At 39.1% G+C, this 20980-nt stretch overlaps 1 protein-coding gene across 7 annotated transcripts in view; it reads right to left on the minus strand.

The window, feature by feature from the left end:
* The window catches only part of OPA1 (OPA1 mitochondrial dynamin like GTPase), an 83589-nt gene that overhangs the window by 39271 nt on the left and 23338 nt on the right, over nt 1–20980 (minus strand). For all 7 annotated transcript variants that reach the window (XM_077827031.1, XM_077827027.1, XM_077827029.1 and 4 more), the window contains 16 exons: nt 20691–20744; nt 18578–18682; nt 17332–17418; nt 16420–16533; nt 14150–14230; nt 13365–13439; nt 13064–13135; nt 12869–12968; nt 12025–12155; nt 11264–11336; nt 11099–11171; nt 10498–10613; nt 4429–4493; nt 3630–3706; nt 955–1120; nt 92–244 (listed from right to left, as the gene is read on the minus strand). In XM_077827031.1, the coding sequence (XP_077683157.1) occupies nt 92–244; nt 955–1120; nt 3630–3706; nt 4429–4493; nt 10498–10613; nt 11099–11171; nt 11264–11336; nt 12025–12155; nt 12869–12968; nt 13064–13135; nt 13365–13439; nt 14150–14230; nt 16420–16533; nt 17332–17418; nt 18578–18682; nt 20691–20744 (1542 nt within the window). The remainder of the gene's footprint in view (nt 1–91; nt 245–954; nt 1121–3629; nt 3707–4428; nt 4494–10497; nt 10614–11098; nt 11172–11263; nt 11337–12024; nt 12156–12868; nt 12969–13063; nt 13136–13364; nt 13440–14149; nt 14231–16419; nt 16534–17331; nt 17419–18577; nt 18683–20690; nt 20745–20980) is intronic.

The raw sequence follows: 20980 nt of genomic DNA on the forward strand, positions 1-20980 counted from the left end.
AAAAATGCAAGCAAAATGAACATTCATCTTAAATCAAATGATTTCAAAGGCAACTTGTTTGGCAGCCACAAGAACAAATACCACTCTGTACCAGGCTGTCTTCTGCTCTCTCATTCCACTTGTGTCGTTTAATACTTTCTTCTTTGACAGCTTGTTTCAGTTTATCAAAGATGTCATCATGCTCTTTTCCTTTCTTTTCTGTCATGAAGTGAGAAAATTCTTCCTGCAGAGTCTCCCATGCTACCTAGAAAATTAACAAGAGAAAGGTTTCAGAGTAACAGCCGTGTTAGTCTGTATTCGCAAAAAAAAGTGAGTGAAAGTGAGCTGTAGCTCACAAAAGCTTATGCTCAAATAAATTGGTTAGTCTCTAAGGTGCCACAAGTACTCCTTTTCTTTTAACAAGAGAAAGTTACCTTCTGAAGCAGTCCATTACTTTGAACAGCTGTATGTATTACAGTCACTAACATAATCTTACAAATATGCAGACAGCAATACTCACTCACCAAGAAACGGAAGATATTAGAATTCAGTGATTTGCTTTTGTGGCTCACATATAAAAGAAATTAACACTAAACTTTGCTCACTGAGCAGCAACAACAGATGAACACAAAGGGGAATTCTTCTGCTGGGAGGAGGGGAAATATGGACATAGTTAGCTTCCAGCTTTTTGCCACTTAAGAGCGATTAGTGAGACGGCCAAATAACACTGCCAGTGGTTTTTGTGGCGCACACCCCTGGAAGACAATAGCTCGCCAATCTCCAGTGACTGGCTGCAATGGTCAGGAGCATGGACATCCGGAATCGGAAGAACTGCTCCTCTACTGTCATTTACTTATAACTCCTAACCTTCCTTTTAACAGGCTTCCAACAGAAAAATAAAGAGCTGTAAATATGAAAGCAAGGAGATATTTTTATTTATAAAACTAAAATGCATTCAGCTAATTAAGTTCTAACCTCTACTGCTTTATTAGGCAGTTGTTTGTCAGTCCACTGCTTCAGCTTGATGTCCACAGTGGTGTTAAATGTCCCTGAATTCGTAGCTTGTGCTGCTGGCAGGTAGATGTTCTCAATCACATGAGTAGATACTCTTTCCCACAATGTTTTCTGAAGAATCTCCTCCCTAAATTGAAAGGTATAACGTGATAACTTCCAGTCCGTAGAGTTCTAATCCATATGGCCAGTACTTTAACAGACTGACAAAACAGATGCCTTCTTGTACTTTCATTATTCCTAACACCAACCCCCAAACCATGAACTTCTCCCTACTTTCATTCTGCTGAATGAACAAAGATGGTATCTGGAATTTTTACGCATAATTCATAGGCTTGTTGACTGATGAAACTAGCTGAGAATTCCAACCTACAAGTCCATCTCATCATGAGCATATATCAAAGTTCACCTGTCAAATTAGCTTCCCATGTCGCTATGGAGCTAACAACCATTTCTCCTACTTGTGTTGCAGTACAGACGTTAATATACAATCAAATAAAATATAGGCTTTATTAGTGATGATTCAACCCCCAAATTAATTTTTTTAAAATATGGTTTTAAAACATTTCAGAGAGACAAGGTGGGTGAGGTAATATCTTTTATTGGATCAACTTCTGCTGATGAGAAGGACAAACTTTCAAGTGTACTCAGAGCTCATATTCAGCTCCTCACTGACCTTTTCTCTCTAATATCTTCGAACCAACACAGCTACAATGATACCGTATTAAAATGTTTTGGAAGATTTAACATTATATGAGCTAAAGAGGGCAGAGTTGTCATTAAAATATTCAGGACACAGCAGTCTCATGGCCAGCTGACATGCCGACTCAGGAGGAATGACTGAGGAACTTCTCAGAAGTGTCACTTCAGCTCCTTCCATCTCACTAGCATAATGACAAGTCAAATCTTTGCTTCACTGTTATTAAATATCCCTATTCTCCCCAAGCTGTGGTAACTTCAAAACTGTCTGCCTGCCAAGTCAATATAGATGAGGCTGAAGTCACTCAATTCTTTAAAGCTGGAAAAGGCTTTTAAATAGGTTTTCAAAGCTTATAAAACTATTCATAGGAACCTAAAAAGAACAAGTATTTAAGAACCAGGAAAGAATTCTGGAAAATTTACCATCAGTAAATAAAAATTATTATTGCCTCTGGCAAAAATGTTGGTTTCCTTAAAAGCTTTTGTTCAAAACAAGGTAATTGCTTCACATTCACACAACCTCATTTATTTGAGCAACACCACTACCACTACTGAGAGTGATGATATTGCATGATACTTTTGCTTAGGCCTGTGCTGGAACCACCAGGTCTGGCGTTTGTTCCTTACGATAAGCCACAGAGTGGGGCAGGATCTTGTGACTATGAGCAAATGCAGTCTCAAGATCTTCCTTATTGTCATGCCAGTTTCATCAGATCAACAAATCAACCCTACCCAGGACATAATGGAAATTTTTAATGTATGACAGAAAAACGTGGAGTCCTCAGCAACTTGTCACTATCACGTCAGATGCACTGATCGCTTGATGCATATCATTCTGAACTCAATGGCTCACACAAGGATATTTTTATGGCCCAGGTTTCAAGTTTCCCTATCATCTATAGTGCACACACACGTGATACAGTGGGTCAAACAGAGGAGCTAAGTGATGGGTTAGATTACCCAAGGAATGCACTGAACTCTGAAACCGCAGGCCAGAATATGAACTCAGAAAAATCTTCTGCACAGAAAACATTCATGGGCCTAGATGTGTTTTAAGGGAATTGTTTTCTTTAATGAACTGGAATCTTAGCATTGGCCCAGATTCTAAACTGTGACCAAGCTGCAGTTCAAGAGGTAAAAGGTGCAAAAGTGGCTGAAGCTAGAATGTACGAATGTTTGGGATATGCTCTTTTTCACCTGGCTACACCAGTCTTACTGGGACAGGACATGGATAGAATGTAGCACAGTGACTCTATGCTAGCCAAGGAGTCCTCTGTGTAGAAGGAATCCTCAAAGGGACTGTGAACAGAGTGCTAGGTATGAAACCCTGAGTCAGCACTCTGTTCGCAGCAGCTCCAATCTGCTATGCTAGGTTTCATACCTAGCACTCTGTCACAGGGACCGTTAAGCCAACTTTAGGGCTTAGAAGTATCTCGTCTTTCAACGCTCAAATCTCTGATTCTCAAAGAAGATACAGAACTTAATATTTTCAAGGTTGCGCATATGCGCACACACACACGTGTTATCTCAGCATATATGGTGGTAACCCAAACCAGGAAGATTAAGGGATTACAAAAATTCATCTTTAATGAGAACACGACCAATTGTTGAGTCATTATCGAAGTTTAAAAGCATCCTTGCTTTGCATGTTCATGTTCACTCCTGGAACTGTAGAGTGTGTGTTATATCAATTCTTCCTGAGGTGGCAGAAAAATGTACTATATTGACCAGGGACTACAAACAAGTTTGGTGATCTAGAATAAGAAACATGTTATGGTGGAAAGGTGGACAAAGGAAATCACTCAATCAGAAGGTTAGGCAATAATTATCCTTTTTTATTCTAAATCTAAACAAAAATCTGTAAGATAAACAAAAAATCTCTCATCTGTTTTTGGAAGAGGAACATGTAGCATAAATTTGAAACTAAATAGTTACTGTACCAGTGCTTTGGTGTGACCTGGCTCAAACTTATAACCTCATCAAGGATTTCATTCTTCGCTTTTTCGAACAGTTCATTCTATGCAAAAGATAAGCATGAAAGTCAGTGAAGACTCTGTGATGATGACTTTACCTTGAATATGCCTGGACTTTAACTTTCTATGCGAGGCAAGGGAATACTTTTTCATGGCTTGTAAACCTAAAACGAAACCTTCCAGTTGTGTTCTGGCCAGCGTTTATGCTTGTACCATAATATCCTAGTGTATCATGCTATGCTCTTCTGCACAGCTGCTCCATTCCTGTGAGCAAGCTGGGTATTAAAACATCCAAGAACTTTTACAAAGAACTCAAAGAAAAAGATCATTATATCAATATCCTGTCTTCCTACAAGGACAGGGAAGACAAGAAGAGTTGACAGAACAATAATCTACATGATTACAAAGCAACATCGTTCCTTGTTATTTTGATGAGTACAGCAACTCTGTAGCGATTATAGGATTTTAACAGCACTGCAGCTATTTGAAAACTGAGACTTATGTTTTGTGAAACTCAAATGACTGAATTTTTGAAGTGACTGATTTCATATCACATAAGGCCTAATTCTCATTTACACAGTTCTGGTAGCTGAAATAGGCCTTAAAAGTGATGTAAATGTCAATTATGCCATCTTTAAGGTCCCTTTACAATGCCAGAGTGCAGCAAAGGAGCCACAGTACAAATGAGAATAAGACTCATAATTTCTAACCCATAATCTTAATAAACATTTTCTAACATATCAAGTAAACGTGTAATGGAATTTACCCGGTCAAGCTCTCGCAACCGGGGGTAGTTGTTCTTCCACTCAGTCTCAAGATTAAAACGTGTTGCTATAGAACGAAAAAGAAGAATCAGAGACATACATTTATTAAGACTCCTTTATAATCTGTTCAGAATGCCTGGCTATTCTAAGGACTCACCTGTTCTTTAAATTCCCATGAAACTTACTTGTGAGAAATCAATCTTGCATTTGACATTTCAAGTAAACCAAATGACTGAGAAAAATCATATATTTTATTCTTCAGGCATAGGCAAATTTGAAAGGCCATAACAGAAAGGGAATAAATTTTGGCATTTTTGACCATAAAGCTCTTTAGTGACCAATGGTTACATGATGACAACTCACAATTCCATCATCCAAAGCTGTGCTAAGATTTGTCCTTCACTTCCATGCTTTAATGTTAAGCAAACGCATTTCTCTGAAACTTTACATTTAGCAAATGATTCCTCTGTGGCTTTAACTATCATTTCATAATTACTCAATCCATTTAAAAAAAGTTACTAATTGCAACAGTTATGGAACATGAAAAAAAGGAAAAAGCACAAGATCAAAACGTAAGTTTCACAATAACGTACAGTTTCATAATTTTTCTTTCTGCCCATCATTTATGATTCAGATTATCTAAAGAAGCTTATTAACATTTCAAAATGTATGTTGTAAGATCTTATTTTCAACAGGAGCTATTAAACAGTACTGTTTTTAACTCTCAGCTGTTGGTAGTGCTTTCTTATCTTCTATTTTATTCCCTAGCTAAAGAGTCAATCGAACTCTCATTAAAGTCCAGGAAAAGTCTCCCACCAACTTCAATGGCAATAGGATCAGATCCTAACACGGGGTGAAATTCACTCCAACAGAGGGCAAGCACAAGACCCTAAGCCCCACCAAAGTGCTTAACGAAGGTCTTCCAGTCTAGTCATTCCCCCCTTTTCACCCCTGCCCCAACTAGGCAAGCACTGGACTTTCAACAGAACTAAAATGAACATCACAGTAGCAGCTGTTTGTGCATTGGCTACTTATGGTAGCCCAGCTTTGGGAAGAGAGTTTTACAGTGAACTGCTGGCACAGAGTCAGCACAATATTGCCCAGAACTACTAACAGGCATTGTTGGTTTGAATCTACCAGTGTTTGAGGGGACTATTCTATAAATGCCTAAATATTTATCATTGGGGCAGACTGCCATCAGACAGGAACAATTTGAAGGTAGGTAAAATATTAAGCTTAAACTATCTAGTGTCTGTCTAATCAAAGACATTCAAAGTTCCTCAACCAATCCACTGTCTGCTCCGACTCACTGCAGAAAAATATTTCCTTTAAAATGTACCCCACTTACTGCTATCACAGAAGGAAATTAACCAACACTTAACACTCAGTTACAGCTTGATTTAATATCTTCTAAACAAATGTCACCCGTTTCAAAAATGGAATTGTAACATGTAGCCAATTCGTTCACGTTATCATCCATTTACTTGAGTGCCACCTACTATCATTTTGTCAGATTCAGCTTGGGTGTGTAACTCACTCACAGAACTTTTACCAGTATGGGATGCTTATGCAGTTACATCCTCAGACCTGGCTCCACTCAAATATGCTTCACTTTTGCAGTTTACTGGCAAATTAGCTATACAAGTGTCCACTCCAGAAAAGCGATCCATGGTCCAGAAAGTTCCGCAAGCCCATAGCAAACTTTAACCATATGCTCAGGAAAACCATCATGCCGAGTTCTTGGCTAACAAAGGAGCTTGTAGTGGGATTCTATGGGAAGAACTCAAGAAAACAGATCCCATAGCAAGCCCAGATCTGGTCCCAGTAGGCACAGCAAAGGAACAACTTAGCACAGAAGAATAGCATAGACGTTCCAGATTTCAAAGCTTTGCAGGGAAAGGATCAAGAAATAGTGAAGGTAATTAGGCAGCTGTCTAAGTCAGATGACAAACAAGGAACCTGGACTTCATTGATACAGAGTTCCCCATATAAAAGGCATGAATTAGAATTGTACATAGATGGACTGTTGATGTACCTTGAAGAGCATTTCCCAGTGTGGGCTGTACCATTTCAGCTGCACAGGGAAACAATCTACCTGGTGCAAGACACACAATCAAGAGGAAACCCAGGGGTATACAAAAGCATGCAGCGACTTACCTCCATAGGTTGGTGGTCAGGCATGAGGATGGATATGAAACAGTACTGTGAGAACTGTTTGGTTTGTGCACAGAATAATCCTACCCTCACAAAAAGAAATGCTCCCTTAAGATCTCAAAATGTATGAGAGTCCTTGGCAAGCTTTGCAAATTGATTTTGTGGGACCCCTATCAAAAACTCAAAGAGAAAACCAATATTTTCTTGTTATTATTGTCCAGTTCTCTAAATGAGTGGAAGAATTTCCTTTAAAAGCAAATACTGCTTTAACTCTGGGCAAAAATCTTGGTAGAACACGTTTTCTCTCGTTGGGGACTCCCCACTCAGATAGAGTCAGACAGTGGAAAACATTTTACTGGGCAGGTGTTCTAAAGGTGTTGACAAAAATTGCACATGCCTTACAGGCCCCAATCTTCAGGGATGGCAGTGCAAATAAACTACACCATCAAACTAATGCTGCGGAAGCTGGTAGATGCTAATGGATGCAATTGGGATACCCTGATTCCTCTCATTTTACTGGCACTCAGGGCAACTCCAGCTGCCTCCACAGATCATACACCCTTTGAGGTGGTGAGTGGGCGAACTACGTGAATGCCTGAGGAATTTTGTGGAATACCAGTAGCACACAGTTAGAAGAGGTTAAACGGGAAACCTATATGCAAGCATTACAGAATCATCTTAATCAGATTCACTTGCAGGTAGCTATTAAATTGGGAAAGTATAAACGGAAGGCAAAAGCCTATTCTGATAAAGAACAAAGAGAGAACGCTTGGGAAATTGGAGATCAGGTTATGCTCCTACCGTGTGCTGTACTGAAACACAATATATGTAACTGATGGACTGGGCCACCCTATATCGTGGATAGACTCAGTTCCTCTGCATACAGAATTAGGTTCAAACAGGAAAAAAGAAAAGTAGATAAATTCTATCATGTCAGTCAATTAAAGTTGTACCTGAAAAGAGAGATTTCTCCATAGGCAGAGGAACCAGAGATGCTGAGCACAAAAGAGGAAGTGCAGGACCAGAGAGAGCCATCCCAGTAACAGGGAAAAGAAATTGTATGTCATAACACTGATTCTGTGTTCATGCCTTTACACTGCACTGCTGACAGAGCAACAGACCATTCCAGCACAGCAAGAAATAAGAATAGTTGAGGCAAATCAGGCTCTATAGGCAAGACTCAGACTTGCCTACAGAGGCTCCGGATGCAATGATAACAGTGACCTGGACACGACAATGAATAAGCCAATATCAAGGATTGAAGGGAAGAACACCACATATTTCAAATAAAGTTTTCTTTGAATGGGATTGTCAACCAGCATAGCAACAATTTATAACTAAGTCTTGGGATAAAACACTATTTACTGCATGGACTAACAGCACAACTTTGAAAACACATAAGATACAGATTCATGTCAGGTCTGCACAGATTAGGGTTACGGCTAGGATTAAAGGATAAGTGAAAGTTCGTATTGTGGGAAGATTTTCCATTTGAGGTCTAAAAACTTGGAAGGTACGTGCATTATTTTCCAAAAAACAGTCAGTCAAACACTTCTTCCAACCACTCAAACAAGTTTTATTGAAAAGTTAAAGGAGCAATAGGTGAGAGACTTTTTCTTGCACATAACATAGAAAAAAATGAGCAAATGCCTTTTGTAGATTGGAAAATAATCTCTCCCTTAATTAGCTAATAAGGAGCGGGGGAAGAAGATGTAAAACATATGTTACAACTGGAGTAAATCTTCAACAATAAGTGATAGAATCCCATACGGATTATGGAAAAACAAATGTCAAAGCTCAGTAAAAGATGGAGCATTGACCATATATAACCTAGATTATGAAAATGAAGGGGAATATGAAGCTGTATCCAAATTAAGTAGAAATACAGGCAATAGTAGTGGAAAAGGATTATAATTTGCAGGACCATGGAGAAAGTCCCGTTTTACATGAAGGCCCTGCTAGTGGTCTCATTGCTATGCCTCTACCAGGGGTATTAATCAATCAAGTACAATTTATGCATATCCCTTTTGTGTTACATTTATCAAATTGGCAACTGAGTGAATTCAGTCATTTTAAGGACACACAGGTTGCATCTTTCCTTTCAGTTCTCCTTGCGGCTAAAGTTGCTACTTATCAAATTGTCCACTGTAGAGGTTGTCCAAACCTGAGAGATGCCAGTTCTTTTAAATAAAAAGGAACACAAGACCTGACCGTTATAACTGTACAGGAGGAAAATTTGGACTGTTCAGAAAAAGAATCAACTTCTAATTTGGAACATTCAGAATCGAACAGTAAGGCCTCTCCAAAAGCCATGGTAACAAATGTAAAAACCCTAGATGGCACTGCGAAGATGACAGGGCCAAGAAAAAGGGAGATCCAGCTGTAGCACATGCAGCATGTTTAGAAACGCCAGTAAAACTGTTTCAATTAGAGGATGAGGTTTAGTTAGGATTTTACAGTTAACTGTGGGTGGAGCTTTGTGGAACACATGACCACCAGAATTTCGAGAAGGGGAAAGATCATTCAAAGGCACTGTACATCTGTTAGAGTGAGGACATTTGTTTCACAACAAACATTTAGACTCCTAGCTAACACAATATGAATTTGGCTCAGCCATTACCCCTTTAGATTTCCACCTTCCTCAGATTCCTAGGGCAGTGGAGACTGAGCTGGGTTTCCTGAAGCTTTCTTGTGTGAAGGCCAGGGGTTTCTCACCACACCTGACTTATCACAGCCCAGCGTGGTGTCAGGCTGTGCCAAAGGTTGCTCCTCTGGCTCTAAGGAGCCCTCTTAGGGTATGTGTACACTGCAGCTGACAGTGAGACTCCCAAGCTTGAGCAGACCGGTTTGCGCTAGAGCGGCTCAAGCGAGCATGCTAAAAAAGCAGTATGGATGTTGTGACTTGGGCTGGAGTTCAGCCTCTTAAGCTGAAGGAGTTGGGTGAGCTTGAGATACACAGCTCCAGGCCAAGTTACAATGACCTCACTGCTATTTTTAGCAGGCTAGCTCAAGTCTGTCTACCTGGGTTGGGAGGCTCGCTGCCAGCTGCAGTGCAGACAGACCACTATTGGCTGGGAAGGACAGAGTTCCTGTTCTTAGCTGAGCTGGGCCATTTAATCTATCCTCCTACTGCGCCAAGGTTTTCCCTCCTATCCCTCCATTAACAAGGGCAGGGCATATGCCCAGTGGTTTTCTTCTCGGGTAAATTGTTTTGGCATTTCATTGCTGAAGGTATGATGTCGAGATGTTAACACTCCATTGTGCTCTCTTTTCTGTTCAGGTCAAGCCGGAACTGTGGTCAGGTTTCCACCGGTTCCACTACCTCATGTCACGTCTTTGAAGCAGATGCAGGTTTTGGAGGCAGATATGTTTTTTCGGCCATTTGGCCTGGGACAGTCAGTGTAGAAATAGGATGTCTCCCAGCACTGTGAGATTCATCAAAAGGCTCACTGGCAGAGAACACTTGGACTCTGTCCCACGTAGCAGCGTGGCTTGGTGCAAGACACATGTCCAGTCGTGGGTGGGTTTGATAGGGTCTTTTGCCAGGAAGCTATTTTAAGCTTTAGATCTGCCAATCAGAATGAGGGGAGGCTCATGTTCTGGCCAAGCAGCTATGTTCATTTCTCTCCTTCACATATTTACATTCTTGTTGTTTATTTAATAAAGTTGGGACCTTTGTGCCACGAACTATCCTTCACTTGAGATCCCCCAGGCAACATGACATGGCAATGTCTTATTAATGATTACATACAAGGAGTTATGGAGAGATGTGCTGGCCAGAGGATGACAAACCCTAGAATTACAGATCATTCACAGAGCCGTGCAATGGAAACTTGCAAAGTTCCTGGACACATTATGGCTAACTAGCCAATACTATGAGGCTTTGCCTTCAAGGGTATTAAATTAAACAATATTACCTTTAAAAGCATCTGCTTGCTGCTCCACCGACTCTCTCACCATCTTCCAAAAGCAATCTGACACAGCAAGACTCAGGTTCCTTGTTGTCACCTGGTGTGCCTTCAGCATACATGTCCTGTAAAGAAAGGGATACATATGTACATAGCAGTCTTTTTAAATGGTCTTTTCAGGGCTGTTATTCCCGGAATAAATCTTTGCTTTCTATGCTGAAGAACAATTTAACATGAGAACATGCAGCATCCTAAAACATTGACTCTCTCCACAAAATATCCAGTGTACAGAATTGTATTTGGAGTTCTCCTTGAATTATGAGGAAAAAAACATGTACCCTGTAACCCCGGAGGGAAAGTTTGGGATTTCAATGTCTAAGCAACATGAATCATATTTCTTTTCTCAGATAAAGTGTATGTTTGCTAAGTTAGCAGAATCTCTTCACTTCACTGAAAGTGGGCCGCCCAAAGCTTTGAGGATTAGCAGACATTGCAACATATACACAGTGCTTTCACACTAAAAGTCTGTAAACAACATTAAGCTCTGGGAATGTATGCTAGCATTTATTGATGAGATTCACTTTAATATAAAGTATAAATAGCAACATACTTCAACAGTTTTGAATTTTGAAAAAATTCCTCTTCATACTCTTTAATAGATTCGATACTTTCACTGCTGTTTCCTAGAGAAAGGAGAGAGTGCCACAACAATTCCATTTAGACATTGATTCTGTATCAACAAACAAAAAAGAACCGGACATAGAACTCTGATTACCTTTTCCTGTAACGACTGCAAAGTAACCCAAAGCCTTCATTGGGAAGAGTTTACCTTCAATGATTTGTTGTATCTATGCAAATAAGTACAAAAAATATGTTGATCTTGTATCCATTCTCTCATTTCATTAATGCAATATTAAAATGTCTCAACATATAAAGATAGATTACGCAGGACTAACTTTCTTAGGAGATTACACAGAGGTTTTACTGCACTCTGAAAATTGTAGTTAAAGGAAAGACACAAATACAGGAAAAACTTAATACCAAAATGCACAGTACATAGCTAGAAGATGGAAAGCCACTTGAAATTTAATGTTGACTGGACTGCAGGTTTTTACAACAATTAGACTTACATAAACCTATTACTAATAAATGTTTTGACTGTCTTGGATATTACTTAAAATAATAATAATTATAACTGCACGTTAGTTAGCATTTTACTCCCATATATCAAAAAGCACTTTACAAAGGAAGGTAAATATCATTATACCTATTTTACAGATGGGGAAAATAAGGCACAGAGTTGAAATTACTTAACCAAGGTCATATAGCAGAAATCAGTAAAAGCAAAAACCTGCACAGATTAAAAATAATAAAACCCTCATACTGGATGCCATAACAGACATCTTTTCCTTCTTTTCTTTTCAAAACCTTCCCAAAAAGTTAGATGCACTTTCATGTTTGTATTTGCACCACAATTTTCTGCACAACTGTCCCTCTACATGCTGTGGCCTTAGAACAGAAGGCTTATATAGTCACCCTGTTTGGGCTGGACACGTTTTTCTCAGCAAGGTCCACCTTAGTCAAAACAAAGATTGTCCTTTTCCCGTGAGGATCCATTTGGCTGACTAAATCAGTGACAATGCTGCGTTCTGCATCCACCGACCCATCTGAAAAGATTTTTAAAGATGCCATTTCAAGACCTTTGGTAGGATAGACAGCACTCGAACTCTGACTATTCAGTGGGCACTACAGTTAATTTTTAGCAAATTGTTTAAGTTAAAAATATTAATGATAGCATGCCCCTCAGCATTTAGCTTTCGGCACAAGCAGTGCGAATTTGCGTATGTTCTTTGCATCAGAAAATTATTGTCCCCTGGTGACTACTGATAAAAATAAGTTTCCACTAAAACTAAAATACACCTAGACGTTAAACTATTCACCAAAATTTTGTTTGAAAAAAGTACATGACACAATTCTCAGTATAAAGATCTCTCTACCGTGGTCTCTTAGCTTAGGAACACTGTTTTGGGGAAATCTTGCCTTTAAATAGTACTACCACGGTCTTGGTTATATTTTAAAAGTAATAAAATTGTAAGCTTTTTTTGTATTAGTGGCAAAAGGGCCAAACAATGCCATGAATTTAAGAAAAAAAGAAAGACATCACAGAGTGTACTGTGGGGCCCACAGTGCAAATTCCCACAATATTTCAGATGACCTACCTAGAGAACATTTCCTAAAACTGCACCAAGAAATTAAGAACTGACTTCTGTTCAGGGTCATTTTTCTAGAAATCTAGACGAAAGATCTAAAGAATACACTGCAAGGTTTTAATTAGCACAAGCAAATGCCATTTTGATTATTGTCTAGCGTCCTAATTTACCTTGAATACAAAGGATGATGGCATTCGGGTTCTGCATATAGGCCTTGCTGATGCTAAAGATAGTATCCTTAGTATCTGGAGCCATACCTGACGTCACAGTCTTTAAAAAAAATAGAATATATTTTAAAAAAGAAAGATGGAATGAAAGATTGTTTCCTTTGGTAAGAGTGTATTAACTGACTGCTCTGTACTTACACTAATGACACCAGGCAAATCTACCAACACCATTCTCTGCAGACCAGGACCTTTCACATTTAAGGAGATGGTCTGTAAAACAAAGCTGGAATGAAACTTTTCACCATGGGGTATGACTTTTTTTTTTAAATAAGAGGTCAGATGACCAAGATGCCTGACAGCAGAACCATTTTTATGGTATAAATACATTTCTTTATACAGTACAAGATCTTGAAATAGCTACAAACTGATTGGACATAGCCTCATAATTGATGGGACAAGTACAAATGAGACTCTGCATGAAATGAATGGGGAGCCTTACCTCAGCACTGACAGTGCATCCTTCTTTCACACTCTTCCTCATTCGGATCTCTATCTCATTTCTCAAGGCTGCAAGCTGTTTTGACACAAAGATATCAGATGATATTAATCATGGGGTCCCTGAGGTCCCTTCCAACCCTTATATTCTATGATTCTATGGGCAAATGTTACTTGAATACTCAATAACAGACACCAACATTGGCAAACAAGATGACTTAGCAGCTAGGTAACACCTTTTATCCAAAGGTCATTGTTACAATCATTGACTAGGCCTCAATACACACGGGAGAAGCAGGTAAGAGAATATCAATTTTATAATTTGGTAAACTGAAGCACAGAAAGGTTTACTGATTTGCCCAAGGACTCTCAAAACTCAGTAGCGTACCCGGGAGCAGGAGTTGTTACACTCAGTCTTCTGCTCTAACTATTATGCCCACTTCATTGCCATTCAGCTCTAGGTAGCAAGGACACTGAAACATAGTGTAACATTTAACAAAGTTCCAGAGTAGCAGCCATGTTAGTCTGTATTCACAAAAAGAAAAGGAGTACTTGTGGGACCTTAGAGACTAACCAATTTATTTGAGCACAAGCTTTCGTTATGGTCAAATAAATTGGTTAGTCTCTAAGGTGCCACAAGTACTCCTTTTCATTTAACAAAGTACCCCTCTTTGCTCAACAGTCTTCTAATCCCTATACTCAGTGGGCAACAGCCAGTATAGACATCTGTTTTTTCAAACAAAAATGTGATCAAGATTACATTCATCTCAAGACATTTCTTGTACTTACATCCTCTTCCTTGGTCAGATCAAACTCCCGAGAGCTGTCTTTGAACAAAGCCACATGGTGGGGACCTTCACTAAGTGTTACCTAATATTTAGGATGAGGAGATGTGTAACTAATAAAATCTTAATAGCCAAGATTTACAAGACAGAAACCCTCCCCCAAAACAAACAAAATAAGGGTTTTTAACATTTACCATCATTATTCAAAGGAATGTACTACCTAAGAAAGGTGCTTGGTTGACAGCTCTCTAAATGGAAATCCTTTAGACATTCTTCGAATTTGCTAAAGCTATGATTTTGGCACGGAGTTCATGGCAATCATGAATCTGAATAAAGTCCGTGACAAGCCCATCCCACAGCGGCAGCTCCTGTCTTGTGGGGCTGGGCCTGGTATAAGCACCAGCAATGGGGGAACCAAAGGGCTATCCCCTTCCCTGACTTTTTAAAACGTGGCTGGGAGGGAGCATGCCATGGTCCAGCCCTACAGGCTGGCACCCACTCTGCTTTATGTCATGTGCAATGTGCCAACTGGGACGCACTCTGCATCGTGCCGCATGATGGTGGCCAAGTCTTTACCTGCCAAAACCAAGGCGGCAGCAACTCTGGGCACAGGGGACCAGTCGAGTCCAGGAAGCTGGACAAATCCATCATCCAAGGGCCTCGGGCTAGCCAGCAGGGATGGTAAGGTAAAGAGAGTGGGGGAGAGAGGGATGGTGAGGGGGAAGGGGAATCAGGGGCTTCAGGAAGGTTGGACCTGTGTGAGGGGGTACAGCAGGCGCTGGGGGCAGAGCGTCAGGCTGGTGGGGTCATTCTGGAGCCCCCAGATGGAGATGGAGGGGTGCTGTGACTGTGTATGTCAGCTCACAATGCCTGGACCGGGGAGATGGGCCCAGCCCTGCGGGACAGGAACCACAGCTGCAGGGTCAGTGAGGAGTGAGTTCTCTCTCCAACCTCCCTGCCTCTCCCAGGCCTCATCTTTCAGCACCCCCACTATATAATCCACAGTCATTTCCACCCACCCTAAACAGTACACGTTTTTGGTGTCAGTTCTTTTCTTTTGTAACCAACCATATTACCAACAACAAAAGTTACTGTTTAAATTATTTTTGGGGAGGAGGAAAGCATTAATGTAATATTTCTTAGTAGCAACAAGGATTAAAACATCATTTTTGATCAATCTGATTCAGTTTGTTTGAAAAAGGGGAAAAATTATTGCTTTTCCTCGTTAAAGGCAGCAGGTAAAAATACATTATTTGGTGACCTTTCTGTGCCTTTTAGTTTTCTTCCTGCATCTCTACTGCGCCATTCACTAAAAATTTCTGTGCCAAAATTGTAGGCTTGGGAATGGACAATGACTGTACAAGCTTTCAGTTCTGTGTCTCAGCCATGATTGCACTGACTACCTCTAGGACTAAGAGGCTAGTTCAGTCTCTGTGCTCATTCAACCAGCGGGTGTCTCTGGTGTGAGTGCTGATAAGTGTTAACACCCGTCTGTTGGTCTCCGGGCCAGTTCCTAACAGTCAGATGGGAGTTATTTTCATATTAGTGGCATTTCACCCAAAAGCAGATAGTTAAAAGTATTATTTATTTATTTTTTCCATCTGCACAATCAGTTTCTAATAACTTTTTTTATCTTCAGCAAGTTTGGTAAGAAGATAGCTATGCATTTAAAATATTCCATAAGCAAAAAAGGACCTTGCCTACCTAAAATGCACAGGCACACAACTGATTTTCACCTTCACTGATGTCATAGGAGCTCTCTGCACAATAATAATACAACTAATAACAACACCTAGCTCTGATATAGCACTTTTCATCAGTATATCGCACAGCGCTTCACAATCTTTTCAATGCATTTCTCCTCACAACACCCCGCGAGTTAGGGAAATATTATTAATCAAAACGGAGGATGAGGCAGAATTAATGTGAACAGACATAAGCAGCACATATTTATGTATTATTCCTCATTTAAAAATTGAAGCCCCCATTCTTCAAATACGTCTAGGCATAGTGTTTACTTAGTGTGAGTAACCCCAATCGAAATCCATGGGACCATTCACATTAGTAACTGCTACACCCTGATAGTAAGTACTGGTAGGATTTAGCCCATTAGTAGAAACAATGCAACAGCACATTTATGCTTTTAAATGCTTTTAAAATAATCAGATATTCAAACAAAGATAACTTAGCTTAGATTAAGTGAATGTATAGTACTTGGATACTTTACAATATTTTGAATACCGTTAGGATACCTGTTAGGATACTGTTTCTTACCTTAACAGGAGAACGTGTCATCATTTCCCCAGACCCTCGAGGGAATATCCGGGCTTGTGCAATCATTTCCAGCACACTGGTTTTTCCTGCACTCTGATCTCCAACCACTACAACCTTAAATGAAAGTATTATGTATTAAATGAAAGTCACTGGCTTTTCATAATTAAGGCAGTTTCTTCAGTAGGACAGCTTAGTTAAACAATACACTGTAGCAACCAATTGAGAACATATATTAGAACTGGTTACATTTGATTAGTTTTGACAACAAATAATGAATTCCTTAATAGAAAAACAACTGATTTTATTCATGCAAAAGTTTTTCCACTTGGGCCATTTAAAACTAGAGATAGGGCAAAGTAACAGTGTCTGGATCTGGATCAGGCTTTGTCTATGGTTCAAGGCCAGTTCGGGGTTTGGTTCAACGGTGATGAAGCCACATGATCTGTTCTCACAAGATTTTGGTCACATATGAATTGGAAAGTTAGCCTTTTTCAATCTGGATCTGAATTAGTACCAAACTGCAGTGGGATGTATGGATGCAGAAATTCAAAACCAAAAATGACACCAGCACCCAGCATTCAAAAGGGTTCATATTCAAGGCTGCAGGTTTGACAAATCATTTAAAAGTGAAATGGACAAAACATTCAGAACTACACTATAGGGAAAAGTCCTGCATTATCAGGCAAATGGACTAACTCTAATTTTTATCATTCTGGGATATATGAAGATCTTTAGGTTAAATATCTAGGCTGTTTTTTCTGCGTGTAAGATTAAAATCACCCCTAACTCTTAATCTGGGGTCTGCAAACCAACACGTACAACTTTTTCATGCATGGTATACTATATTACTCACTCCAGGAAGTAACATTTTCACTTAAAGTTACATAACCCTTTAAGACTTCACTGACTTACCCGAGGTAGATGATCTTGGGTATTATAGCTGGCATCATAGTCAGACAGAATGTCTAGAACTTCAGAGTACATATCAATCAAAGATTTCTAAAAAGAATTGAAATACAGGAGTGAAAACTAAACTGGTTAAAAGAGCTAAGACCAAGTGCCAACAGTTTTCATCTTGAGGTCTTATAAGAGAAGATTATTGTGTGCTTACATTCTCATCAAGGTTTGAGCCTTAAACCTTCAGTGCCGCAGCACAGACCACTTCCATTTTAGCTAAAGTATTAACTACAATAACTGGCAGCAGAAGTAGTCTGTTATCCTGTGCAGAAGGATTTCTAGCTTATTGAAACAATGGGGTGCATATACATGTCATGCCCAATTTTACAGACAGCACAGCCGAGTACTTAGGTTTGGCAGATTCTGAAACAGTGTAGTAAAGTGGCTGAATGATGGATTTCCCATATAAGAGATCTAGGTTCAATTTCTAGCTTGTAGAGAGGGTTTGCTCCATCACCAGAGTTGCAAATCCAATAACTAATAACCTCAGTCAGTACAAGTGTGACAAACTCATTATCTCCTGGTTCCAAGGAGGAAGATCCGTTTTGTCTGTGCCTCATTTGGAAGTACTCTACATGAGGGAGACTGAAAAGAGGTGGTGCACGCACAGTTTTGATAGAATGCTCAGAGCTTGAGATAGCAAGTGAAGAACAAACTATACTTTGCAAAACACTTGAAAATAATGATTTTTTTTCAACAACTCTTTATTTCGTTAAATCTTCATGGATTTATATGGGGCCATCAAAAGATACTTCCTTGATCTCAGAACTACCTCTCTGCCAAGTTTCAAAGTCCCGTTTCAAACCATGGAGGTGCTAGAGAACTGTATACAAACAGCTAGAAGAATATTTTTATAATTAAATTACAATAATGTAGATTTTAGTTACATAATGCTGCACAAACCACAAATCCAACTTTTTAATTTATGTAATCTTCAAGATAGACTTAGTAACTTCAGTTCTTGTTATACACATGTAATTACATACAGTTAAAGCACAGTTAGAAATGAGGTTCATTGAAATTGCTTACCCAGTATCCTTAAGTGTAAAGTCCACTCATCAATAGCTAAAAACATTAAGATGCATTTATGATGCTAAAAGACCAATTGCTAAATAAGTATTAATGAACCACTGTAGCGCTCATGAACTAATTCTGGTCTCACACTTCTGAGGGACTACCATGTAACTATATGATACAGTACCTTTAGATTCCTTTGATGAATGCCCTTGTCATCTTTCTGCAACACCAGCTTTCTTAGTTCTTTGTTTTCCTTCTCTAAGCGCTCAAGAATTCGTTGATATTTCAGCTACAAAACAGTAGCACAAATAGAAAACAGTGTGCACAGATTAGCAAACTTTTCCCTATCTAAGAATTTTATTATATGGAAAAAAAACTCACTCTCCGAACAAGTCCTTCCAAACCACAGAAAATATTTAACCACTGAAAGCTTGTTAAAATCCTACATAACCAAGTGAAAACTATTCAAAAATGACAGATTGAAGAACCAACTTGACTATATCTTTATCGTGAATGAAATGAAAATTTTTAAACAACCAGAAAAACACCTGAAATACATCAAAAGTCAGGGATAGGAGAGAACAAAGAGAGACATTATTAAAAATGTCCTTTCATTTGATATTCCATTCTTAGTTAATCTAGATATAGAGGATGTAGTAAGAGCCTAAACCAGAAGTTATCAAACTATGGTCCATGAAGGATTTCATGGTGAGGGAAGCAGGGACAGGAATATCATTCACTGATATTTCTTCTACAAATTGTGTACACTTTACAAAAATGCTTTAGACCAGTGGTTTTCAACCTTTTTTCATTTGCAGACCCCTAAAAAATTTCAAATAGAGGTGCAGACCCCTTTGCAAATATCAGACACAGTCTGCAGACACCTAGGGTCCATGGCCCACAGGTTGAAAACCACTGTTCTATGGTAACGACAACCTTTAACAGACCCCTTAGACACAGTCCATGGACCACTGCATCTGCAGACCACAGGTTGAAAACCACTGCTTTGGACAGTATATTTTTCAGCTATCACAAACAAAGGGTACCTCCAGCATCAGACTATTTTAGAACTATGGGACTAAGCCAAAATGTTCAAACTTGGAACATCTAAATTCATATTTAAACACCTAAAATGAGCAGCCTGAATTTCATAGGTGCTGGGCACCCACAATTCCCATAGATGTCACTAATATATCAGTGGAAGCTGTGGGTGCTCACCATTACCAAGAAAAAGATCCTTATATTCAGTGTCTACATGTGGATTTAGAAGCCTGCTTTAGGTCCATAATTGAACATTGTGGCCCCACTGCCCATCACAGTTTCTAGAACAACTGTTCCAAATTCACTCCAGGCTGACATGAAAGGCAGACTATTTTAAATTGTTACAGCTCAAGGGGGAAAAAGTTTTAGAAGTTGTAAAGTGTCAGGTGTTTGAGCTTTTTTCAAGCCTTTATAGTTTAAAAAAAAAAATTAAAAAGGGCTGGTCATCTGAAAAAGGTGGAAAATTGAAGCACTCTGCCAGTAGCTGTCAGCATGGCTCAAGGTTATAAGATAGTTTCCTGAGCACTTCTATTGGCTTCAGATTGCTAAAGTCCATCGATAAATGGACAAAAATATCCCAAGGAAAACATTCTGTAACTTTGCCATTAGCAGCTATTCACACTGCAAAGATATCACAACACCTCTTACAAAAATGGCTTTAAATGGGAGGGAAATGGTTACTGATTGGCGTAAACCTGTCTGGTAAGAGAACCACATATTCTAATTGTGCCTATGCCAACAATGCAACTCTTCTTCTGGAAGAAATGGAAACACCGGTTCTTGTGAATTCTACTGTGACTACAAACAGACTAGCATACCACCTTCTGTGGTTTTTAATATTACAGAACTTTCTCTTGTTCCACACTCAGATCCCTGGTGCTTGACTGTCTAATGCATTTTAAGAGCTTTGTGTCTCTTCTAGAAATGTGATTTCATGGATTAAGAGATTAAAATGTCATCTTTTTATGTATAATCCCATTTCCTTTCTATAACAAAAGTATGCCAGCTAAGCAAACACTAAAAAATCAAGACAAATCAACAAAGCTCTAAAATAAAAAAAGGTAAATCTAACACATTGTCCAATTCAGGATGGAGTATCAATTGTAGTGTAGAAGCATCTGATCCAGGCATAATCTTTAAAAAATTCCTTCAATTTCTGCAAGATGTCATATTTGAGGTGCATTTTTGTTCAGTCAATTTGAGTTTTGCACATATGGTCCTCTGAATTTTGGTTCCTTGTTACCTGGACTACGTACCTGAGTGTGCAGAAGTTCTTCTTGAAGCTGATCAATCTTCTCTTTGTCAGAGACCTACAACATTAAGAAACATAATCATGGCCATTGCTTGGTTATACAACACATATGTTTAGTTTATCCTCAGTGTGCAACTGAATCCCAAACCAGAAGCTTTATTAAACATAAAATAACTGATTAAGCATGCATTTCCAGTCAAATCGAGTTCTTAAATCAAATCATCATTTGGCATTTAAAGTGGCTAAAGGTTCCGCCAAAAGCAGAAACATTCTATAAAATGAAGTCTAAATCTT

This window comes from Eretmochelys imbricata, chromosome 9 (genome assembly GCF_965152235.1).
Source record: "Eretmochelys imbricata isolate rEreImb1 chromosome 9, rEreImb1.hap1, whole genome shotgun sequence".
Taxonomy (NCBI): Eukaryota; Metazoa; Chordata; order Testudines; family Cheloniidae; genus Eretmochelys; species Eretmochelys imbricata.